The sequence below is a fragment of the Anopheles marshallii genome, chromosome 2 (assembly GCF_943734725.1).
Source record: "Anopheles marshallii chromosome 2, idAnoMarsDA_429_01, whole genome shotgun sequence".
NCBI lineage: Eukaryota > Metazoa > Arthropoda > Insecta > Diptera > Culicidae > Anopheles > Anopheles marshallii.
The window spans coordinates 50484311-50510942 of record NC_071326.1 but is presented as its reverse complement, the minus strand read 5'-3'; the positions used below and the strand labels follow the sequence as shown (position 1 = coordinate 50510942).

Below are 26632 nucleotides of genomic sequence, written 5' to 3'. Positions count from 1 at the left end.
CACTCAAGGACTGGAAGAACTCGCAGATAGAATGGTTCTTTCGTGCGGTTATATTTGAAAAACAAAGGAAAAGACATTAGAATGCTTCGCGAAAGATGCTTCGAGATTGCGTCCGGGTATTATTTGTAGCGTAAGTGAATGCCTCCCGTCCCTCGGGGTCCGACTGTCGCTAGGCAACGAAACAGCTCAACATTTCCGCAAGAGAAGAATAAATATGGAAAGTAAAATTACGAAACGCATCGTGCAACATTTTTCTCCCGTCTTTAATTGTGGACTAGTCCTGGCAATTACGGGCCACAGGCGAACGAATTGATGAATTACACCACCGCTTCACGGTTGGTAAAACCGACGAACGTTTTTTACGGTCACCGTCTTCATTGAATAGTGGACTGCTTGGACCGCTTCAGCTGCGCAAGCGTGGTGAGTTTATGAGATTTTATTAAGATGTTTACATGAATGCCTGCTTTCCAGATAGGATCTTCACGTACAGTACTGGCCTCCCATGCCCTCGGTAAAACGACCGCTAAAGTATCGTGCGCACTTGATGCTTGCCGCTGCTTACGTAGTTGAGACGCTGGCAAGAATGTGGTTAGAACTAGATAGCCATCTTTCTTGTCACTCACAGCAGATATGAAAGCGTAGCCAATTATATGCAAACACTGGGTGGTAAGAAGACAGAAGGGTAAAGCATCAACAACGACTAATTTGTCGAGCAACAAAGTGCCAATTGACGTGTTGTATGCTTTCAAGTACCTGCTTTAGCATCGTCTGAAGTTGATCTTGTACATCAACTGGAAGAACGATCGTGATCCCTCGGTAAATCCGCATCCCGTATGTTTCCATCCTCTTAGCTCTTACTGCTATATAGCGAGGTGGTTTACAGTAATCCGTTTGATTGGAAATCTTCTGAACATGTTGTGGCGTATAATATTTGTCGTTCGCATCTTATGGTATCAAACAACGAACATGTCGGCATTCTTTTTTTATCGTTGTTGATGGCTGTATGTTTGAAATAGGAAACCGAACCATGGAAAATTAAACCATCCCCAAATGGTAGGTTGCGGTGGCAATGGATTAATTTCTAAGAAGGAGTTTCAGTTTTCGGCCCATAATACTTGTTCCAAGAATTCTAAACAAGGTGTTGAAAAATGGTTTCCAGTCCACCTGCCTTCCTCCTCTTGCCTTCATGAGCATAAAATTTCGTATTATGTGCACGATTCGTCTTCGTCTGAAAGATCTTTCTGCTCGTGTTTCTTTCATTTTGCGAATTTCAACAACTCATCACTTTCCGAAACGTCGGTTTCAATCGTCCGAATGTCGCCTGCAGGGCACAATTCCGCTTCCGACACCTTCGCCTGCTCCACCAAGGTATTCTTGTGTGGAAAAGAGTAAAATGGGCAACAACAGCCAAAAAAAAAAGGAACGAAAAAATCCGCGTCGCTCGTAAAGACATCGTTTGACGTGCACGATCCAGAACGGCATTGAAAAGGCAAGCAACATGTTTGTTTGTGGCACACAATTGACAATTTCACGTTTCGATTGCATGCCGTAGTGCTCCACTAAGGGTAGGGGAGCGGGAGAACTTAAAAAAAGCCATGTTGCGGATGATGGAAAATCGAACCGCGTAAAATGGCATGAAATTGAAAACAACAAACAAACATCGTTCACATTGTACTTTCGTGTGGAGTGAAGGGTTTTCGGTTGGAATTTCGCTCAATGTCGGCACAAGTTAAAACGCGAAATAAAAGACAGCAAGATCGCCGAAACGTGCGACAGTGGTGAATCTTTTTGGACTTGATCATCTTTCATTCATTGCAGACAATTTTTTGTTTCCGATTCGAGTCACTTTTCTCGTCTTCGCAAAAAGAAAAGCAAGTGGGCGGGCGTGTATTCTTTTCGTTTTCGTTGCCCGACTTTTCGGAAAATTGGTGGAATAGTGGTGAGAAAAAAATGACGCTGAAGAAGTGAAGAGTGAAATTAGATCCCTTTTGCCGAGATCAATACGTACTTAAAGTGAAGGGTGCACGAAAGTAAAATGGGCATGAAAAGTAAAAACAAACACTATTTACACGTCTCACAACCACTGTGGCGTTCCATCACGGCATCTCCGTCCTCGCCCAGCATTTCTACCCTTGCCCTGATAGCATTCGTTCCAGCGTGCTCGTTTGAGGGAAATTGGTTCGAATTTCCCGCACAATTTCCGTTTATTTTCGTTTACCAGTCTCCCAACGCCTCGGCACCGAGCGGGCGCTGTTGGATTTGACTTTAGCGAATACAACTAGCACGCTTTTCGTCGGAAAAGACAGACAAAATGCCCGATCGCGAGGGTGTGCTGCACGGGGATGATCGTTGGGAACTGTGCAGACTTGAGAGATCTCCCAGTCTGTGTCTTATGGATGACGGAGGCGGCAAGCATTTGCGAACCAAATTATGTATCTGGGGTGGAGAACGAGATGAGTATTGGCTATTGTAATTTTGTTTGAGTGTGTGTGTGCATGTTGGTTTTCCTTTTTATGTATGTTCTTTGGTTTGTTTTGAGATGAAGATGTGAGTGATGTAGAGCTGCGATCTCTTAAAAATGTGTGCCCGCCGGTTATTTCTTTGACTTTCATGTCTCAAACAACGAAAGTTGTCTTCCGGCTTTTAATATTTCCTTTTTTGTGGCTGATGCACTGGGAAAGGGTGGCAGTGCTGCGGGGCTGCAATGAAATTGTCGAGCCGCGAAGGTAACAACGAGTACGACGGTTTAATTTGAGTGTACCAAGAACAATGGCGCTCATTTTCTTGTCAAGAAACGGGGCTATAGCTCGCCATGGTGCAGTGACTGTCATGTACGAAGCACTTTCGCTCTTTGTCGCTCATTGCCTTGGACGCGATTAGTGTGATCTTAATACAAGGCTTCAAAGAAGCGGAAATGGTTAGCTGTTAGGTTAGCCTGCTGCACATCGACAATCATTAAATGATTTATTTACTACAAATGGAAAGAAAAGTGATAGTTGTATAAATGTGTAGTAATCGGAAAATGAGTTTTCTTATATGGCAAAACTCTTTGATGCTAGTAAAACTTGTTGTTGTTATGTCGTGTCTTTACTTAGCTTCATATTCTCATGCATAATTCATCCGCGCTTCTGTTACAGAAAACCTTTAACGACGGCTACATTAAGCCACATTCTTGATCGGTCTGCTAGTATCGATCAGTGGAAATACTTTTGTATGTCGTCGATAAAATTATGGAATGGTAGGATAATGATTCTGAAATATGTACTGGCAATAGTAATTGCTAAAAAAGGAGAAAAAATAAAAAATAGAAAGAAAATAATTAACATCATGGTGTCACACATTGCTGTTGTTTTTGTTCGTGATTTTTACAGTGATTTCCAGTTTCCCTGAACGTTTGACAAAATTCGAATCGATTCGTTTGATACGTAGTCGCATGGTTTCAATAGGGTTTTTTTTACACAAAAATATAATAAAAACTGCTATAATAATAAAGTAATAAAATATTATCATTTTTGCTTATTTGTAGAATTTTAAAATATTAAAACAAATATTAACAATGAAGTATATTTTAATTATGTTCTTCTACCGCTATAAACAATATATTCAGCCTTTGTTTTGAAACCCTTTAATCTTCGTTCGAAAATTCATCATCGTCCTTTTATTCATCATGGCTTGCTCCATTGAAGGTTGGACGAAGGCTGGATGAAACACGAAACCATTTATCGCTGTCAAACAGGCTTACGAAGATCATTTGATATGGTCGACGTTCGTTTTGGGAGTGTTTGTGTGTATTTCCTCCTTTTGTGCCTCGGTTTTTTATTTGTAAAATTTGTTGCTCTTCTTTTCCTATCCTTCAACGTTGATTCGCGGTTTTCTTCGAACGACGATCGCTCTAGACTTTCCTTTGCCACCCCGACCTAAACTGGTTGCGTATTTGGGAGTATCGCTCAGCGGGGGCTAATTGTAATGATTTATTGTTTCACGATTCGTGCTCCGAAACATACATATTAACCGATATCCTTTTGGGCCACTACCTACCGCCCATTCGCCTTCCCTCCTTCCCACACGTAACTTTCGGCTGCTTCTTTCCGGGGGCAGGTCACACGCAAAAGAATGTGTTAATTTGCAGCAAAAGCAGTAGACCGCTAGGTGGCGTTGGCTGGCACTAGGCGCTATCACCTTCTTCCCGCAGAACGTGGAACATAATCTCGCCACCTTCGTGCAGACAAATCGCGATCGCGCACATTTTAGCCATGTTGGGACATAGATTTATGTGTATACCGTTTTTTTTTTTGTTAAATTCATTCTCGTATTTATCACTTCTCTGCCTTGAACCCCCTCTGACATACCTGTTTGCGAGCTAATCGCAGACAAATCGAAGCTATTACAAGCGCTTGGTGTCACGCTGGAAGCACCCTTTAAGAGGAACGGAATTTCGATTCTCGATCTTCTAGGTTCGACTGGTGATCAAATGAAAAATGTGTTTCGTTCCACATTTACGTAGGCAAATGTGCAAAATGAGATTGCCGAAGAATTTAATACCGTTTAAATTATGGCTAATCACTGGTATAGAAATGATCGTCCAGTCATTAATCATGTTATTCATTCAGATTGCGATTTTGTCCAATCGGTCAAATTAGGCTTCGATTTAGAGAAAGTTTACGCTCGAGTTGTTGTAAAATTAATCGAAAAACAACATGCTTATAATTGTTTAATACAGATGAGCAATTTTTCCATCAGATTTATGATATATGTTCTTTGAATTAATTAGTAATTAATGCAACAGATAAGATGATAATTGCTGCATATTACCGACATGTCGATGATATAAATTTGTTATTTATAGTGCAATCAGTATCAATGGAAATCCCCTCGTTTTCCTTTCTTTGACCATGTTCGATGCATAATGTTTATAATTGATAGGCTTCTGTTTTTAAGCCATAGCAAGTAGCTTGGCTAGGTAAGCGATCGTCCATATGAGAATCGATTCGGATGTTATCTTTACCAGTAAAACTGACGTTTTATATTAACTCGCCATTAAATCGCCATGATCAACTGGAAAGTGCGTTGAACTCTCAGCATCCAATGAATATGTCCGTAGAACCGCACAAGTTATGCATCTTGTATGTGTGTGTGCCTTGCAAAGCACTCAATCAATTGAATGTTTTTAGCTTGCCGTGCACAATTATGTCTTGCAGTTGATGGATGTGATTTAAGTTTTGCTTCTCACACTAGCTTTTAACGCACAGAAATTAAAAAAAATCTTCCAAAATTCAAATGCATCACGGTCTTAACGCGCACAACAGTATTATTCATTGATTGAAAAATATTAATCCCACGTCAGGACCCATTAAGCATTGAATGATGCTTCAAAGACCCCAAAACTGACACTGACTGATGAGTCGTAAAGTTTTATCTGTTTATGCATGAGTGATAGAGCAGGAGGATGGATCGGTGTTTTTTTTTCAATCAAATACAAATTACTGCAATCGATCCCATACCCAGACCACATTGCGCCTTTGCGAAACTAAAACTCGCTGTCAGATCCTTTGCTGTTACGTGTGGTGGTCATCGATAGACGATGTGGGTTTCAAGACGAAATCTGTCTCAAAATCATCTCATTCAAACTTACGTTTAAGGTACAGTGTTCGTACATTCGAGGGTTATTATTTTCGAGTTTTTATTTACGGCCCGCACTGCTGGGGTATATTATTTCTTTCATAACATTCAATTGAACGATTGTGCGCGCGTGTTTCACAGTTTCCCCACAACAACTCCGACAGGCGACAGCTCACTTGGGCCCTTTTCATTGAGCTTCTTAGGCATAAGGAATGTTTTTGTTTTTTTGCTGTTTTGATGGTTGTTTTTTTTTGTAAACAAGAATAGTTTTTGTTGCTCTGTTCCAAGTTGCTGCTCACTGATTATTGTTTTCTTGTGAGGTTATTTTTAACAACCGTGTATGTACCGCACTGATTCGATGAGGTTTAAGATTCAATTGTTCCCATTGTGACATTGAAAAGTTCTGAATTGATGCGCTTGCTATTTTTTTTGTTTACTCATAATGCGTAATGTGTGGGATGTAGAATATACGTTAAAGAGTCACGGATACGTTACATCGGTGACTTGCATGTTTACAGGATTTGTTTTTGCTTCTTTCATTCTAATTAAGACCACAGAGTTACACACGATATTGCGCAAAGGTGCATATATTTATCACCATACCTTGCCTCGACTGGGTTTATGTAATGATTAACTGAACAAATTAACAAGTTTACAATCAAGTTAAAGAAATTTAATTTTAAAAATATTCATAAAATCACAATATTACGACCTAATATAAAAAAGCTTGCACTAAATAGAAACCCGAGTAGTTTGTGACTTTCGCAAAATGTAACGTGCAAAATCAATCGTACCAAAAACGACATACATGTAAATGTCATTTGCGGTCAATTTCATAGGGACGTTGCAAATAAAAGCATTAATGTTTTATTAATTTCTTCCATAAGACCGCGCCATTCTTTCTGGCATCACCCTACTTTGGTAACCTTCATTTGATCGATTCATTCCAAAAGCATTCTCACGGAACGCAACGTCACATAATTGCACATTCCTAACGGTACCGAGTGCAGCCTTTTGTGTCCCATGTCGGCAGATCCCTTTGCGTTTAGCACTACCGAGGTGTGAGAGATACCTTCCATGAAGCCCACGCGGCCACACAATACGGGATATTGAAGAACGTGCGTGAAAGTTGTTTGTCCTTGGTTTGTCCTGCGTGCAATGGTGTACACCGTTGCAGCTCGAAACATACCGCAAAATCTTTTCACAGGTGTTTCGTTTCTGCTGACCGTAGCTAAATGTCACCGTTTTGTAGTTACGCGATCGCGTATGAATGCATACTGTTCCATTAGATGCAGCATTTCCATTCGGCTGCAATGTGCACATATAACGACTGGGAGCGGGTGGCTGGAATGAGGATCATTCAATTAATGTTGCAGCGAACCGTAGTCCCTTGCGGGGCGACTACGTGTGACATACGATATGGATGCGAGAAAGGTGAACTATACTTCGGCTTACAGAGTCTACTTACATCTACCTCCTGCCTTCCTATGGTAAGGTGCATGGAAATGGCAAGGTGACATATCAAAACTGTCATCATTATTTTTACGATCATTTTGCGCCACTAAGAATGTCCATCAGTATATGGTAAGAGGGGCTGGCCACTCTTAGGGCAACGGTTGTCGTAAAATATCTTTATCAGCATTGTTTGTTTTATTGCATCACTATGCTTCCTCTTTGATTTATTCGCGTTTTGCTTCTGGATGGACGTGCATGAAGCGAAGGGGAAAGAAATACAAACTAGCTCTTTTGAAGTTTTTTCGATGTAATCTGTTCAATTGCATACCCTTATACTTCAATGCCATTTTACATGACTTTAGCATTATATCTCTTTCAGTGTAAACAAAATGTTGCCTTTCTTATCTGATAACGGGCGACAATGTGCAGAAGCTGTTTAGGAACCCGTGTTCTGACAAGTCGTAACAATTGTAGTATCAATTAAAACATACTATTCCCGCCGTATTAACCTTTCTTCCTCTATCCAATGCATCGTAGAGAACAAAAAAAGAAAACAAATGACGAATGATCGGATTGAAACGAAGAATGTCTGCTGAGAAAATACCGCAGAGTGCGCACATGCGCAACAATGTTTGAACTTCTTTTTGTGCTTCTAGCGTTATCAAGGTATAATGATCTCTCGCAGTGGTACTTGTTGGTAGAACGATGTTGCGTTGCCATTTGATCGATTTCAAATAATCTTACTAGAATTTCGCTATTGCGAATGTTTTTTCCCCGCGCCAAACCAAACCTTTTTCCTATATACGGCTTGAGATGAAAAGGCTCGATAACAACTGATGATGATGAATAACACAACGAATTGGATGTGGTTTTTTACCATCGAGAGATGTCAACAGTGCGATAGGCGACGAACGCCGTCAGGTCTAAATGTATTCTTGTCCAGGGTGCTCCCGATCGCGTACCCTTCGTCGTGTTTTCGTATTTGTCCTCCCCAACAGAAGAGGAAAGATGAAACATGTCACTGTATGCGTAAACGGAACGCTCCAGCCTTTCGATGGTAAGAGGCACGCCTTGATCATAAATTAAATCCGCTTCGTTTCCGAACGCATCGGGTTTGGATGGCGCAGTCGGTTACCGTTTCGTTCCGCATCAACAGTTTATGGGATCAACGAGTTTTTTTTTGGGATCGAAAAAAAAACTTACTCGTTGCATTTGCATACACGGCTAAACAATGGACAATAAAGAAATAATCTCTTCACCCTGGCGGTTTACGTTAGCCGTCTGTGATGTATATAATAAAATGTAATAAAAATGTAGATGGATCAAATCATTCGTACCTATCAGTAAAGGCAAACAGTGCAAGTATAGTGCATTTGTTACATTGTTGGAAATGTGACAAATGTTACGCAATATGTTTTATTATTATTTTGTTTGCGTTTCCTGTACAATTTTAAGTTCAAATATTTCTTTAATAATCATTAATTATACGATTGGGGTATAGCAAGGTCTAAACTACACCAAGTTGTAGAGACGGTTACATAAAAAAAACAAGTTAACGCTTGCTATTAAATTAATAGCAAGCACGCTTATTAAAGAGAACGCTGCAAAATCGACCGGATAGGCATTTACCTCATAATGCTGGGTTAATTTGTCCAAAAATTGATTTTTGCAACAGAAAAAAAACCAAGAACAAAATAAACCTGCCAAAATAAAAATGATCTGCATTTGGTTCGTTAATAAACGTCACGATCTCACGCGGGAAAGGTACGGTCACTTCGCATGCGAGTTGTGTGTTTAATTCACTCAGAAAACTTCACCAAGGGTAAGCATCATCAACGTAATTGACTCTCAATTACTGTAATCGTTCGCAATCATGCCCGCTGGCTCCGAAAAGGAGATAGGTGCGCGGGTTCATCATTCCCTGCCCGATGCTGAGCATCGTCGTTTGGTGTGTATTATGTCCTGTTGCTAATGTTGACTGCTCGAAGCCGAACACGCCAACGTTCGGTGATGAGCCCGGTGTCGACGATTAGTTGAATCATCAATTGCACGCTGCACGTCATTATTCACCTCGCAAACGAGACCTAGAAAATTCGCCATCAAGTTTTACCGCCATCAATCAATCCACGGTCCCCAGGGTAGCTGTGTACTATGTAGGAATGATTGCACAATTGTTTCTGGTGTTTGTTTTTGTTGTTTAAAAAAAAACAAAATCTATTTGCATAAAATATTGACCCTTTTCTTCTTTATATTCGGTGAGGTGCTTTTATTTTCTCTTACGCTACTTTTGATTGGAACACTTTTTATGATGCGATTGATTTATTGAGTAGTATTGCAATATTATGCAGAATTGGGTGGCCGGCATTGTGTACTTGCGTGTGAATGACAAACTTGAGCTTACAAATTATGATTCATGTCGCGTTCTGTTTTTTGTGGTTTTGCGAAAAACGCCACACATATACCATCAGTTAATCATACACATATACCAGAGATAAATTTAATGTAGGCCTCACGTTGATTGATTTAGGTTTGTGTTTATTAGCTGCACATGTGGTGTTTTGTTACTACAATTGGTGGCTGTTGATTTTTTGGAATTGAATTGAAGGGAGAATTGCAAACCAATACGTCATAAAGTCCTAAAGTCATGAAGTCCTATCATTGAAATTCCTGATATCAGGCATTATCAACTAAAATAAATGAAATTTTTTTGCATGTTTGCTTTCTGTTTCATTGCTGAAAACTCTTAGTACAATGGGAAAACCTGTTCTTGCCCATTGAGTAAGTCAAAGCTCTGCAACGTTGAAGCTTTGTCACTGACGCCGGAAACTTTAGTAACTGTGCCGCAGTGTTATTTTCTTAAAAAAATGTCAAAAAGTGACACTAATCCTAACATTTTTCTCCGAACAAGAAGAAAAGCAGATACGAGAAAGACGCTGCCGAAAAGGAATCGTGAATTCGTTGACGGACGCTTGTCAGCAGAACGAACGGCGGTCATCCATATTTAAGCAGCTCTTTATCATATTTGAAATTGCTCAACGCGCATCGTTTTTATTTCTTATTTGGGCACTCCAGTTCGCAACATTTGCGAGCGCTTTCCGATCTCATTCCTATACGTACGCACTTCAAACAGGATCTCCGGAGAATAGCTCTTGGGCAGAATCGTATACGTATCAAAATAATCCTGCATCCAGTGGAATACAGAACGTGGTCACAGTTCAACGTCCGGGCAAGTAAAGGCTGGGCATCGTCCAATACCATAGAAACGTAGCCATAAGCACTTACAGTGGATCTCAGTACCAGTTTGAGAGAAATTTAAACGAGACCTCATGGAGGCATAAAACTAATCCTACAAGCTTTAAATTAATTACCGAAACAACGAGTCGAAGAAGTCGCACGAGATAAACGATAATGGATGGAAATAGGAAAGCGACAAATGAAAGGAAAAATAAAACACATAGAAACTGCGATGTTGAGTGCCTCCGGCAACAAACTCGCCTTACGGTCCTACGAAGAAGCCTTTCGGTGTTTTGCCAACCTCAGGTCATAATAGCGGACATCGATTTAACATTGAACGATTGTTAAGCAAGAATTAGTCAGAAAAACGTCCCCCAGCAACAAAAATGCCGCAGGGCTAATTTGTTTTTTTTTTTTTATGAATTCAAATTGAAATGTTTGATGTTTGGTGGAACTTTTTCATTTGGGGTTCTAATGTAGCGAGCCCTAAACGGTGGCTCCCAGCGTCTATGTCTAGAATCTGGTTGTCGTCCTGTCAGAACTTTACGATTTACGATCTAATCTTGCTAGGAGTGATGAACATAAAGGAAAAGAAATAACTATCAAAGAGTCTATTTCGGCAAATTTAAAAGGAGTCTGGCATAAAAACTTAACGGGTGCTACAAAATAGTGAAACAGGGCGCGGTACAATTGCTAAGACTGGGAAACGTACGGTCGAATAAACTTTTATCCCTTATGGTCTAAAGGTACGTTCGAATCTAATGATGTCGTGACCAATTCGACAGCTAGGTTTGACGGCTTTGGCAAAGTTTCACAGCCATTCTTCCTTAGACTAATATATTTTTTTCTTTAGAAGTTCTTACGTGTTTTACTCAACTTCGTGAGGCAGATAAAGCTTTAATTCGTTCTTTTCAGCTGCTGGTTTGCGATGGACAGATCATGAAGCCGGACCATCAAGCGACGCGAATGGCACATGTAAATCTAGTTGGTGGAAAGATTTATGAGATACTCGATCAAATAAATAAACAGATAGGGGCCTAAACAGCTGTTAAATTCAGCGGCATAATAAAAGATTTTTTCGATTTAGAATGAAAATACTGTTAGGGTTAATCGTATTGACAGTGAACGAGGGTAAACGTTTGTGGAATTTCCTTTTATTTTCATGTTTGCAAAAGATGCTTTTGTTGGGGTGTGAACAGTAATATTTTGGCACCGTTCTTAAAATAGGTTTTCTACCAACCCCTTAAAAAGGCACAGACACACATACGATCGTGCGTTTATTAAGAGTTGATAGTATGTTCCTAAGAAAAGGAGTGCCAAATCACATTCACCCTTGCTTTATTTTGTTATATTAGATAATGTTTTAATTTACTGTAAACATAATTTTGCATTTGCATGTTCACAATTGTCGCAATAATTCATCATGTTCGGAACTCCGGAACTAGACGAAACATCATCCGTGATAAAAATATGGAAAAATATAACCCGTAAACCATGGAATATTACCCAGCACAATTTATACAATAGCATTCGTTAATTCTATTGCTTGGTTTTCTGCGTCTTATGTATACACCAATCAACTGCATAGTGTGTACCCATTACGATTTTTGCTAATGTCCGGCTTAAGTTCTTCCCCTATATTAAATCATCATCACAAGTCACTGAGAAGCGTAAATATGCATGATAGTTTTAGCAATGGTTTCTCACCTGTGCACTGCTAATTCAGCGATTGACCGGCCTTTCATAGCTATTGGTTATCTTCGCGGTAAGGCACAGGTGATGTGACATTGAATTAAATGTTACATCCCCACCACGGAAATGGTGCAGGAGGAGAATCGCGCAACTGCAATGGTTGCAATGCAATACCTTGAGTTTATCCAGCGAAGCATTTGTCCACCGTAAACTTATCACATACGTACAATCTGCCAAAATAAACAAGCAAAAATGAAACAAAAAACAACATCCTGTCAGATGCAATTAATCTTGGGGCTAATAAAGGAACACGATTATGTTTGATCGATGTATGGAAGTCTGATCTCGCTCAACAAGTGATGTGTCCGAAGTTTGTTTGTGTATTTAATCGCACACTGTACTGAGTGCAAGATGTTTTTTACCCGTTAGAAAAACCAATTTCAATCCCCCCTGTATTTGACGAATTCGGCTGAACGTTTGGCTGTGAAATGCCGCTTCGAATGACTGCAGTTCGCGTTGCAATTAAGCAACCGGTCGGGGTAACCTTCTAGAATGCGACGCAACTGCCATAATGCATCCAAAATCGTGCAATTCGATTCCAGTAGCGTCGTCCGGTTGCTTTATATGATTTAATTCTATCGCTCGTGCTGGTTGCTCTTTGTTGTAAATAGCAAAGGGTAAAACCTTTGAACTAGCATTAATCGTCTGTGCTTGTTAGTCGTGATTCCACAACGGCAATTCACGGCGAAATGTATTTCATTGAGGCCATACGTTGTTGCAGCACCGAACTTAAAACAACCGGTCCAAATTTGTACTGAAAGCTACAACCACAAAGATGAATTGATCACCCACAGATAATCTACTGCGCCGAAGTTATAGGGTATTCGGGTAGACACTGCTTTTTAATAGCACCTGGTTGCAAATTGGCAGCAGTAGTATAATCACTGATCAGCTGAATTCAACCTTGTATCTGTTGCGGGATGTGTAGTCAACCACTTTTGGCAAATAAAAGTTTGCAAACGGATTTAAATTCCTACCAATTAGAGGTTATTAGTCTGCTTAATTCCTTTTCTATAAATAATTGTAGATGTATGTCACTCAGCAAAGCACTATTACACAAGAATCGCACTAGGCCAAAGGGGCATATATTTTAACAAGATCGATCGAGCAGTGGCCCATATTTATATCTACCAATAACGCATCAGGCATGTTTCTCGTGTACAATTGTATGTCTCTAAGTTCTTCAGCAAGGGCCAAAAGAAAAGGGAAGTTTTCTCATTGCTCCTCGTTGATGGCGCGCGTTGATGTTGTTTAGCCAGGAGCGGCGCGACATACTTGAGAAAAGTTAAGCAGCCTGCGCTGCGAAACTCGGTGCTACGGGTGCGGAGGTCAACCGTGGCCTCGAGGTGAGCATATCTTTTCTTATTAATGCCACTCTCGGAGGACACACATCTGGGACCGCAGCAACACATCCGGTACTACTACCATCTAGCCGCGCTTTCTATGGTTTAGATTGATTTCGCTTGTGCTGCTTTAGAAATACGACGACAACAGAGTGAGCGAGTGAGCCCTCATCATGACGTGTGGTGGGCGCGTAGCGGAGCATAGAGATGAAGATTAAAAGAATATGCAAACATCATAATTTTCTGCGATGTTGCCTAGCATCAACGGTGGGATTCGCTATTTGAGGGAAGTTTTGTTCACTCCATGTTGCGTTAGCAGTTTACACCTGAATTGGCCTAAGGGTTGGCTCAGCGAGAAGGCATAATGGAGTGCGGCATAATGAAATTTTCTTTAGCCAATTTGACGCCATTGTGCCTTGTCAGCTTGGTGTATTTTTTTTCTTCTCCGCTCTTTCCATCGATCAATCTCTACTGCAAGCCTTATACCACCTGTCTTGGCTCGTTGGCCAAGCTGAAGTTGACTTTAGAATTGTTGAGGTTGCGCCTAAAGCAGCATCATCACAGACACATTTAATGTCCGCACAGATGTTTCGTGATTTTTGTTTAGATCATTGCCTCGGACGATGCATTTGTCATCTCCACAACTAAATATACCGGTCCAGTTTCCGCTAGTAAGCCTTGTGTGAGAGTCTTGTGCTGTCCTGCTTTCATGTCTAAGTAGACGAGATACTAAACAAGGCAGAAGAGTGAGCTTTGCTTGGCACTTGCAAACGTTCACCGAGTGACACCTTCGCATCATAATCATCGTGCTAACATCAAAATGTGTAACGTGTTAGTACGGCTTTAGTCTTTTTTTATTTTCTTCTTTCGTCTTTCTGGCTTTCACCGAGTCAATCAGCCAGTTGGAAAATGGTAAAATGCGCGATCAACAAGCAAGTACATAAATAAATAAACGAATAATCGGATACGCGATTTTGCGAATCATTTTCGCTGGCCTAATTTTCACTCCGGTGCAGTTTTCGAGTAAATCGGTGTGTTGCGCACCGTTGTTGTTGGCTTGGGAAAGGCGTAGATTTTCCCAATCAGATTTTACTCTCGGTGCAACGGTGTGCTGCAGAGGCTTAGATTATATGCTAAATGAAAAATGCATGACCATGCAAGAGATAGAAAATGAAATGTATTTCATATTTTAGCTTTTTTCACTCATAATCTTATGTCAAAACATTTCCGTTATGTTTTTGTGATTGTGAAAGAAAATTTATTGTAAAATATTTAGAAAAAAATATATTATGAGGAAAATGAATTTCCGTTTTTCAGACGAACATTGAGCAGACATTGGGAAGAATAATGAAGAATGTACTTATACTGGGGAAGGTCTGTACATTGTGACGCCTACGAACCTTCACATGACAATTCTTAACTTAAACCCTCCATCCTGGAGGCAGATGACCTCAAAGCATGACGTAGAATCTATCTGAACAATATAGTAAAATGATAAGTTTGTAGAATAAAATATCTTACAGGTCAGAGAGGAATACATTTGATTGGACCTAGCTATTACACTCGGTGTTTGACCTTTGTACTCAAAACTGTTGCAACTCGTCGTGAAGTAAGAACATTAATTGTAGCAGAGCTCGATTGTCTGGAACTGTTATCTAGAGTCCATTTCAATCTACCTGATCGTACTTTAAGAAGCTATAAGTCTTAATTAACTAACCAAACCAGTCGTGCGTATAGGGATAATGATTCAATGACTGCTATGGCTTCTAGAGTTCCTCAAAAATTTAACTGTTTTGATTGGGACTATTATTTTTATTATTATTTATTTATTATTTATTGGCACAACCACCTCAAGGGGTCTAAAGACCTGTGCCGCAATAATCATGTTTCTGTTCAGCTTTTCTAGTCCTATAAGTTATTTCTATAAATGAAAAGTGTCAAGTCCTCTTGTTGGCAAAAAACAATCCCCAATGTTTCAAATATATAAATATACAAATAGTTGTATTACCTTAAGAGTTGTGCTGCAATTCAAATATCTCAACTCAACGGTCGTTTATTTCTCAATTCTTCGTCATGAAAATCAACCGCGTAACACTGAAATATAGAATATTTTACTATTACAATAACTTTTCATACAAAAATGAATAATTTATGTCCAATAACACTTAAAAGAATTAAACATTGTACGTTCTTCCCACGCGCACCGCCTTGTGTTGCTTCGGCTGCTAGCTGGTTGGAGTTGTAGAATCATTTGAACCCATCCTTCGAAGTGCAGCTGGATCGCGCTTGGAACGCGATCAGCACAGCCAATCCAAACCATTACCCAGGGGCACTCTGTTTGACCAGGAATACCACCCAGCAGGATCCCCAGGCATCATCATCTGGTGTGAAATCGTGCACTTAAAGGTGCGAATAATGCGCAATACGCGAATGCACTCAACGATGGCTCATGGGAGAACAGTATGGCTCACAACAGTGATTCATTTCATGTTGACCATAAATTAAGCTATAAACTATTCTAGTATCGTTGAAGTTGAAAAGATCCGATTATTTACATAGCCTGGTGTGCATGAAGTGAAGTAAGTGACACGAAAGAAATCAAAACGCCAGTTAAAGTGTATGTATGTTTAAAAAAATGGCATCAACCCGACAAGTGGATCGTAATACTCGCCACGGAAGGGAAAGTGAACCGTCTTGCGAGGCATCTCTAATTACTCTTTCCAGTGGAGTAATCGGGTTGAAGTTAATTGAAACAAAAAGGATTCTCTGTATATGTCCTTTTTGAGCTCTTAAATACGCTTACAATTATTTCATGAGAGATTGGAACAAATATTAGTATTAATTATCAATAAACCATTTAATTATTTAGTTTTTTTTTCATAACTTCAGAAGAATTGAATTAAATGCTTTGTGTGCATATTGTTACTTTATATACTGGCAACACAATAAGTGATCATCGGTTTTTTCAGTTCGAAACTACTATTCAGGATGAAGCAGTGCAGTGCAAATTGCAATGATTTAGAAACGTTAAGTGAGATTACACCTTATTTATATTTGCAGTTGACCACTCCTAGGAAAATTCTGCACCTAGGTTGACTTGTCAGGAACCGAACATTTCCAACAGCATTGGCAACCTGCTATCTGTTTCACGCTTAAGCGTTTCCTTAATCGATGTATTTTTTGTTTTGTTCCTGTACTGCTTCTTCCGTGTTTAAAGCGATGTACGATCGAGAAACAAAAAAATGATGCTCGGTTTTTAGGTACGGCTCGACCCATTGCTGCATGCCCTTACTTATATCAAATGTTGCATGTATTGCAATTCCCCTCTTATGGGAGGGGGGGGTTCAATTCAACATTTAACAAGCACACCGCGTGGTCACACCTCGTTTCTTCACCATATTCTTGTTTTTTTGAATGGTTACTGGCGGGACTTTGAGAGGGGGATAGTGCTCCATCGAAGGCTGCTGGTTTGTTTTATGAACAATTTTTGTTGCAATTGCCCTAGCTCACTCCCAAGGCAGATTTATTTATTTATCTGATTGGTTCGGTAAGCAAAAGCATCACGTTAATTACCAACAAGCGCAATGATGTTATCCGTCAGGCTTCTGGGTTTTGCTGGAGCTTTCTCGTAGGTGCGGTGTACCCCCACGACCAGAGCGTGATGGAATACCTACAGCAGCCGGCTTGTTTAGGGGTGTGCCGAGCCGAGCCGAGGGCTAGCAACAGAGTATCTATAGGATAGGCTCACTTCTTCTTCCAACTCTAATGCAGGGCACTCTGTTTTCCAATTAAAGTCTAATATCATTTCGTTTTTTTTTGTTATTCCATTTCCACCATCCACCCAACCAACCGTAAAACCTTTTTGCGCTCATGAAAAGGAAAAGCTTTCGCACAGTTTACTTTGATGTTAGTCTGACAGTTTTCAGCCAGTTTTGTAAACAAACAAAGGTTACTGCTTGAAAAGAAGGTGGAAAAAATAAAAAAATCAACAGCTACTTGTCACGCAGGACGGAACAAACATGATCCCGAGCGACAAATAACACTCTTAAACCTTCCGGTCGTTGCCGGTTTCGTCGTCCCACGGCACTGCAGCAGCTTATCTTGGCGAAAAGCAATTCACTAACCTCTCGCTATGTCATAGCGCTGTTTGCACAAAACCACGGAGCGATGTAACGGCATTATCCAATACTTACTCCACGTGGCCCACTGAGGCAACTCGCTCGCACTGAGGCTAATCTGGGCAATTTGTTTTTGTTTCTTTTGTTCAATTGCCCTCTTCTTGAAGATGCTGGTACCGCCAACACACGGTTGCCGATTCCTTGTGGTTATTGTGGCTGCCTTATGCAGTGCTTCCTGGTGCTTGTTCAGATTTTCAGCAAACGTAAAGCAAACTTAACCCATTTCTACTCGCTACTATTTCCGTTTTGTCGCGTATCTCGATGCATCTTTCAGTTGATTTATTGGGCTAAGGGTTATTAGTGTGGTTTGACCCAGTTCTAGCAGGATGAATGCTGGGTGGTTATCCTCAACTACCGGCAAGCTTCAAGCGCTAATTGCCTGACCCCAAGGTTCGATTTCTGCCAGCGGAAAGATCTTTACGGGTAGTGCCCATTGTATTATACGATACGATGGGTCGTACGGAGAAGCCACCAATCTCTTCTTCCATTATCGTCCGCACAGATTTGTAACAAAACTATCGCGTTACCTTACCTTTCTAGCGAATGAATCGAGTAAGGTGTGTACTACGCGTTTGCATGCGTAGAAACAGCGTTTAGTTATTTCCCACCCCAATCCACACTCTACTATCACTCCACGGTTAACCGAACCGTGGCTATCACACACTGCAACTAAAACAACAGACTTCTGGGCCTTTTTTATCACACCTGCCGTCCCTTCTTGGGGATCTTGAGCGATCTCCCTATCTTGGGTGTCTGTAGTTATATAGTAAGATTTATATCCCTTAGCTGGAAGGCTTTCCGTGCAGAAAATCACAGCACCACGCAGCCACATGAAGATGATAAAATCAGAAGCCATCAATTGCAGCACCGCACACGATGCCCGAAGCAAACGCATTCACACAGTCGTTGTGAAATGCGCAAAAGCCTTTAACTCCTTAACAAAATCCTATCGATAAATTATCTTTCGCCTGTAGCTGCTTGGGCAAGAAAATGGTGATTTGCACCACACGATGGCAACGTCAACCGATGTGGACTTACAATGTTTTGTTTTTATAGTGTGGTAAACATATGCACTACCAGAAGCGCTACACACCATTTCCATACACAGTCAGTAGTGTTGACAAGCAAATGTGGGTGAATTTTATTGCATCCATGGACAGTGTACAGGATCAGGAATTGGAATAATCGCGGTTAATGATCGTGATAAATAGATCATCTTTAAATTGTTTCCTCCATTCATGATCTCTTTTAAGATATGTATTGTCCTAATCAAATTAGACACTGAAAACGATTCGTAATGACTATTGTCTTTCCTACATACCATGCAAATGGTACATTTTTAACTTACTCGGTGCAAAATTTGGGCCGCATACGAAATAACAAAACGAGCTGAATGTGTTATGGACACAAATCACCACCCTGACATAGAAAAGTATGTTACTGGAGCTAATCGTGGGTTGACGAGTTGTCGGCTGCTTGTCACACGCCATTCTTCAGGCAACCAGGGCCGAGGTGCCGTTCTTTACCAGCCAGAGCTGGAGAAGAAAAAGAAATGTCATCGAAACGGATAGACGCCAACGTTCTCGTACACCCTGGTGTCTCTGTGTGCCGTCTCTAACCCATCATCATCGCGTATTTCGCAAAGAACCCGCCACATCCCTCTGACATCCTACGCAGTTTCTATTCCGGGGAAAGATTATTTTGCTGCCCACCATCTCAAAAGCACCATGAAGGTATTGTTTCGTTTCCAGGAAACGATTCTCATCGGGAAAGTTTTGCACCATTCCCTACTCATTTTCCCATTCGCACCTTCTCGTGTATAAGATATGCAGAAGGGCGTGAAGGGGCATATAAAACCCTAATGCCGATTGCCTCCCAACACCCACCGATGTGTCTATTATTTTAACAACTTATTTTCCGCCCGATTTCCTCGGTTTGAAGGTGTGCTGGTACTGAACCCAATTTCTTGCACACACCATCCGGAAGACGTTTTGTTTGTACACGCCCAAGCAAACTTCGCCTTAAACTTTCAAAATACAGCTCTATTGTCCCCGTGCAGTTTTCGGTTGTGTTTTCACGCGTTCTCACTTTCCGCACACAAGAAATATGCGAAGACTGCGATCAAAATTAATCGATACGATTAATGTTTCGGGACAACAACAACAGCAGCAAATGATCCACACGGTCGCACACCAGGGGCAATCAAACATCCAATTAACACGTAGTGAAACAAATCGTTCATTTATTTCATATTTACACGTTAGCACGTTGCGATCATAATTCGGCTGGTGGCGGCTACGTTGTGAAAACGAATACGGATTAGTCTAGTAGCCCAGGTGCGTTTCTCGGGCTTGTAGTACAAATACTTTATACGGTGGCTTCAAGCCGGCGGAGCGTTAAACTTCCGTGCCTATCGAAAAGTCAGTGTCGATTCTGTCCCTGTTGACATGGAACCAAAGAACATAGTTGCTAAAATATACCACTGTTTGTTCTGAATTATACACAATAACAGAGGATTCGGTCTAGTGGGGTAAAAAATTTAATGTCGTTTTTCTGTGTACATTCTATCATTTCAGTTACGGTTGCTCCGCCACCACAGCGGCCCTGGATCCCACTAGCCAGACCCAATCGCAACCGTGGTGCATGTAAGTAATATTATTAGTAATTTTGTGAACATCATGTAAATAACGCCCGTTGCTCCATTATCCCAGGTATATTTACGGTCATGTGCTACAACGTGCTGTGCGATAAGTACGCGACGAGACAGATGTACGGCTACTGTCCCAGCTGGGCATTAAGCTGGGAATACAGGAAAAAGGTAATGTGAACGAGGTGACATAATAGCGGCGGCAACCGCTTAGAGGCTGCATTGTTAATTTAACTTTGCCTGACCTTTCGGTTGGGGGTGTACGTACCCGATTTTAGGCTATTCTTGACGAAATCCGACATTACGCGGCGGACATCATCAGTCTGCAAGAGGTGGAAACCGACCAATTCTTTAACTTCTTTAAGCCGGAGCTTAAGAACGATGGCTATGAAGGCATCTTTTCACCCAAATCGCGAGCTAAAACGATGTCGGAAGCGGACCGAAAGTACGTCGATGGTTGCGCAATCTTTTTCCGTTCTGCAAAGTATGTACAAAACTGAAAACAAAAAATCGGAACCGTTTTTCACTGGTTCCAGGTTCAACAATAGTATTAATGTTTTGTTATGTTTTGCAGGTTTACGCTAATTAAGGAGCATCTGGTCGAATTCAATCAGTTGGCGATGGCTAACGCCGAAGGTTCGGACAACATGCTCAATCGCGTGATGCCGAAGGACAACATCGGACTAGCGGCACTGTTAAAGGTGAAGGAGAGTGCATGGGAGAGTGTTTCCCCAGAAGCGGCCCAGATCTCGCAGCCGATCCTGGTGTGCACGGCGCACATCCACTGGGATCCGGAGTTCTGCGACGTGAAGCTCATCCAAACGATGATGCTGAGCAACGAGCTCAAGACAATATTGGACGACGCAGGGCTGAGCTTCCGGCCAGGACACAAGGTCGATGTAAATAACGTGCAACTGGTGCTGTGTGGTGACTTTAACTCGCTTCCAGACTCTGGTGTGATTGAATTTCTAAGTGCCGGGCGTGTATCAATGGACCATCAAGATTTCAAGGAGCTGGGCTACAAATCCTGCCTGCAGCGTATATCAAATTGTGATACACCAAATGAATTTACTCATTCCTTTAAACTAGCGTCAGCGTACAGTGAAGATATAATGCCATATACAAATTATACATTCGAATTTAAAGGTATTATCGATTACATATTCTACTCGAAGCAGGGCATGGTGCCGCTCGGGCTGCTCGGTCCAATCTCGTCCGACTGGTTGCGGGAGAACAAGGTGGTCGGTTGCCCCCATCCGCACATACCGTCCGATCACTTCCCGCTGCTAGTCGAGCTCGAGCTAATCCATATGCCAACGACGGGCGCCCAACCGAATGGGCTGATCGGTCGAAGGTAGCAATAAACAGCTGCTAGCAATGTAATAGCCAGTAGGCAGAATGACACCGTGCAAAACTGACTGCATAATATGACCTCCGCCGCGAACATACCACCACCACCACCCCCAAATTCAATCACAAGCCGAAAAAAACATCTTGGTACTCTCTTGTACGTAACCATCGTCATTGTAAGCAGGCGGACATTTAAACAGCACAGCACCACGCCAGACTAAGCATATAATAAATGGCACATTACTAGAACATCATCATCACCCTGGAAGTGCTATGGAATGGGAAATTGCTCTTGTCAGTAGCAGCAGATGCCAAGATCAGGACAGTGTTTCCTACATCGAAATCATTGTTGTATACATCGGAGAAATGCGGAGACATTGATCATCACCTTGTAATGTCCAGTGTAACGCGTTGTCTTAAGATCGGCGAGCAAGCAATTGCCGAGGCCATTAAGAAGAATGACATTAAATAATTGTATAATAAGCAGACACTCATACATGCACACGCACATACACGGATATCAGATTGAGTAATGATTCGTTTGCAGATACAGCGACTTTGATCGAAAAAATGACAAACAACGGTCGTGTAGATGAGAACAAACGAAATCGCAAATTTCACGTAATACAACACCGCAATAACAGAACAGTACAGATTAACGGAAGCATGAAAGTAAAGAGATAAAATTACATGCAATGGACAACCTAGTTCAAGTAAAAGAGGACACAATATTATGAAACCAAAATGCAAGGAACAACTCATACAGCAGAAAACAGCATCTACAACAAAACTATGCTGCTAAAACCTTACCTACAAGAACAAAACAAAAAACGCATTAGCATATGAGTGACTTAAATCATGGAAAACGTTTGTACACATAGCATAGCTACCGGATCGTCCACAAGAAGGTCCTGTGTGGGCCTGTGAAAAAGTGCGTTCATGGTGTAAGATAGTGAAAACAATGAAAAATCAAAGTCCTATTGTACAGATTGACGTAATTAAGAAAATGAGTAAATGGGAAACACTTTCACGAAACGGTTCGAATCTCAGCTTTAAACGAAATGAAGCGCACCGCGTCATGGCATGTCTATGGGATAGCAGCATTTTCGGACGGTTTTACGTCACGGATTTGGCGTTGTCTCTTCCTTTCCCGTTTGTTTTGTTTTTTTTTTTCATCCTTCAACTATTTGTTAGCTTTCGCTAAACAAGTTGATGATCTTTAGTTGCTCTGTTTCATTTTTATATTCCATTTCCCATCCGTAAGTGTGTATATGTTTGATAATTTTACAATATTTTCCCCGCCCTCCTTTAGTCAATTTTACCGCTTAAAGCCGAGACAAGAACCAAAAGGATCTTCTGTATTGTACAACTAAACATGGACAAAATGTAAACGAGAGAACATTTTTGTTTGATTGCTTTTCAAAGCTTTGCTTTTCGGTAGTTATTCGTTGAAGGATTATTTTTTATTTGGTTAGCCAAGATTGTAAGTTCTAATTGGGAAAAAGCTTTATCTTTTGTTTATTTTAAGTTACTACAACACTCACAACAAACGCCAACCCGAACCGCAGATAGGTTTCGAAATGAATCATAATGCATTTTTCGTTACACTTTTTCATTTGGGGATTTTGTATCATGTTAATTGTATTTTACACGAACAAAGAGATTGTGCTACTACTATTGTGGTTTTTCCTGTGTCTTGAATTTGTGTGTTTAAGTAGTTCAAGGCAATAAATATTCCGTTTTTGAACACACATGAAAAATTATCAAAAAAAGAAAATAAACGTTTAGGAACTTGTGCGTCGTTAGCAAAGTTTGTGGCTCTGCTGATGATGAGCAGTGAGGCATAGAACGTTAAAACCGAAAACAAACCATGCGACCATATGTAAATGGGAAGAACACAAACAGACAAACGACCACCCAGAAGGAAAGTTTGTTGTTACGGATACTACATAGAAAGCGAAACTTTGGAGGCAATAGAAACCATAGGAAGGTATATCCGTATCTTTTTAAGGCTGGATTATAGAAGTAATAAAACTAACAGAAATTAAAAAAAAAAACAGAGTTTAGCAAATGTGCAAATCTTTGAAGAGGCCAGATAAACATCATGCACACGGAATACAAAATGTGTGCTCACCCAGAAGCAAGATTTCTGTCGAAAAACAAACGTTTCAAATTTGTGTATGAAACAGTCAATCAACGATAATTAATCTGATTGATGGAGAATTTTAACAACACTGTAAAACACGCATCACGATTTAAATTTGCCAACAAAACGCGATGTGCGTCGTCGTTAACCGGATATAATTTGTGTATGTATCGACGAATAGTGTCATGAACAACGCCACATGACAACAATAAGAGTACAAAACAAAAGCAGTTGGGAAAAAAGGAATGGTAATTCGTGTGTGACAGTGGAAGGGTCCACGAAAATCGATACACTCAAAACAAAATGTATAGGTATAGTAAACTCCCTTTCTTCGTCAGACGAAAAAAAAACATCCACAGTCACTAAATCTACACACATTTCGGCATAAACAGCTCTTGTCTATTTACCTGACGCATCTTAAGAAACGATATGCGTAACAGTGATGGTGATCGTTGCGAAGAATTGCTCGTCGAACTCATTAGCAGCTACTTGAACCTCGAAACGGCAACTAGCGATCGTTGGTTAAATACCCGTTACAGTAACACATTCAAAGAGGCGATCAGTTAAGTTGCTCAACCTAAATGTAGCAGGAGTGCACAGTGGTCAAAATTCCTATAAGCGTCAATACATCATATCTGAGCATATGTTGATCAGAAGAAATGGATAGTGCGCCTGTTTAGAATTTCTGGCAACTACGAGTGCGAAAGGAAGTTTCTATCGTACCTGTATATATATTCGTATCTGTACAGGATAACCAAAAGCATAATAGACCGAACATCGCAAGCCGAATCGGATCATTGAGATCATTGACAACCAATCATTGAGCAAACTGATAAAATTGTCGTGCTGATAAACGTACTTCTAGAAAGATGATCACTCATTGAGCCGGATTTTAGAATACGATTATTGATACATCCAAACACACTGACTGGGTCAAAGTCACACGCGACTGTCTAGGAGGATATTTTGTACGACCATTTCGATTGGCCTACGACTGCTGCTGTATGGCGCTATTGCATATGACATACTACACGCAATTCGCCGTTGTGGAACTCGAAAGATCATTCTTATCATTCATTCGATTAAAAAAAGAGGTACGATGCAAAAGCACAGCGAGGGGGCATCTCAAATTGTGGACAACTAGTTTGATCCCCCGTAGGGACAAACGAAACATAAGCGCACACCTTCATACGATCGCAACACAATGGGATTTGTGTGCGGTTTTATTCAGCAAACAGTGCAATCCTATGTATAGATTATGCACACAGAACCGTGACAGACGAACGAAGAGTAACAATCGGCATAATGGAAAAGATTTTGCATTAGTAACACATTACACACATCATACAATCATTTTCTTTTTCCTGTCGCTCATCAAAAACAGAACAATTTATACTGAATTAGGGTGTAAATGTAATATGCTTCTAATAAGGTAGGACCTTCCAAATTTGAATAGGTTTTGAGTTCTTCTATTCTCAAGAAGTGTATCCTTTTCTGTTCTCAAAAGGTCAAAACGCAATACCTTTCCCGCAAAATAATGATTTATGTTTTAACTCATTTTAAATAGATCACACATCTCATACGCACGTCCGTCGGATGCAGAAGCACTCGGACGCAACAAAGGCCGATGAATGCACTATATGCGATTCGCAATGACCATTGCATTAAGATAAATTTACAGTGTAATTGCCGCGTGTAATCAGGAACATCTGGCAAAAAACACACAAGGACAAATGGCGGAGTTAATAACATAAAAAGCAAAGGAGGGTGAAAGTGGACGCACGACCCAAACGAAATCATAAACTCCCCGGGAGGAATGAAACGACAAAGGAAGAATAATAAATGAATAAATGAAAAAATACGTATTGTGCCGTTGTTCATTTTACGAGGTTATTTTTTATATTTTCCTTCTATTTACAAACTACCTCCTATTGCAAACGTTCGACCATACCAAGCGGGGAACTAAATGTACTTGAAGATGACATCTTTTTTATCCTCAGTGGTCTGCAGCTCGAGCGAAACTGGGCATTGTAACCAGTATGCCAGCAGCTCCTCGCAGTATCCGATTAGAAAGTACATTTTTCTGGCCGGAATCGATCGGCTGATTATGGCTGCTATGCGAACGTGATTATGTTGCCGTTTGATGATCACTTCCGATAATACCATACCGTGCCAAGTACCGGCCATGAACCGGCGAATGAAATCGTCTTCCAGCATGGTTTGCGACGGACGTAGCTCACCCTCAAGATTTGCTGCAAGGTTATATAACAACCATTAACGGAATGACAATGATTGGTGAAAACATAACCATTCCCATCGTGCCTTACACGTATTCCAGGAGTTCCATGCTTTCCGATGCGCTATTTGGTGAGGTGGGTTTGCCATTTCATACGTAAGAGGACGGTCGCCTTTTGGTGAAATCTTGTAGCGGCCCGACTGTGATTTCGCTGCGAATGCCGTTGTATGTACGCATCGTTTGGTTAATACGAATCTGGAAACCTAAAATAAACGGTTGGTATGAGCCAAATTCATACAATTACGCAAAAATAAACGATTGTTTCCTACCGAATTCATGCTGGACAACATTGCTTAACGTTTTATGCGTGTTTTCCCCTTCGGTGCGACAGTGCGAGCATGGTTTGTTATGACATTTGCCACGCCTAAGGTATGTAGATACAAGCTGTACTTCTTCAAATGAATTTAATTTTGTTCAACAAACAAGCGCAAAATTTATTTTTCCGCATAAGTTTTCTTAAGAATTGGTAAAAAATGGTCATCATAATCACTCCTGCACCTGTGTGCATCACTTGAATTCACAGCAAATTGGCCAATGAAACATGCACCTTTTCGGTTCCTGCTTTTCCCAGTCGCCTTATCAACGATCTAGTACTGCACGTTATCTGAATCG

At 40.8% G+C, this 26632-nt stretch overlaps 2 protein-coding genes across 2 annotated transcripts in view; one reads left to right on the top strand and one right to left on the bottom strand.

Moving 5' to 3' along the window:
* The window catches only part of LOC128710319 (CCR4-NOT transcription complex subunit 6-like), a 93335-nt gene extending 71671 nt beyond the window's left edge, over positions 1-21664 (top strand). The window contains exons 3-6 of the mRNA XM_053805369.1: positions 20158-20226; positions 20293-20399; positions 20507-20712; positions 20803-21664. Coding sequence (XP_053661344.1) covers positions 20158-20226; positions 20293-20399; positions 20507-20712; positions 20803-21586 — 1166 coding nt within the window. The 3' untranslated portion in view covers positions 21587-21664. The remainder of the gene's footprint in view (positions 1-20157; positions 20227-20292; positions 20400-20506; positions 20713-20802) is intronic.
* Positions 21665-25686: 4022 nt separating this feature from the next.
* On the bottom strand, positions 25687-26310 carry LOC128707110 (28S ribosomal protein S24, mitochondrial). The gene is made up of 3 exons (XM_053802055.1): positions 26290-26310; positions 26052-26223; positions 25687-25976 (listed from the first exon to the last, which is right to left on the bottom strand). Exons 1-3 carry the CDS (start codon positions 26308-26310, stop codon positions 25687-25689), a joined length of 483 nt encoding a protein of 160 aa, XP_053658030.1.
* Positions 26311-26632: the final 322 nt, after the last annotated feature.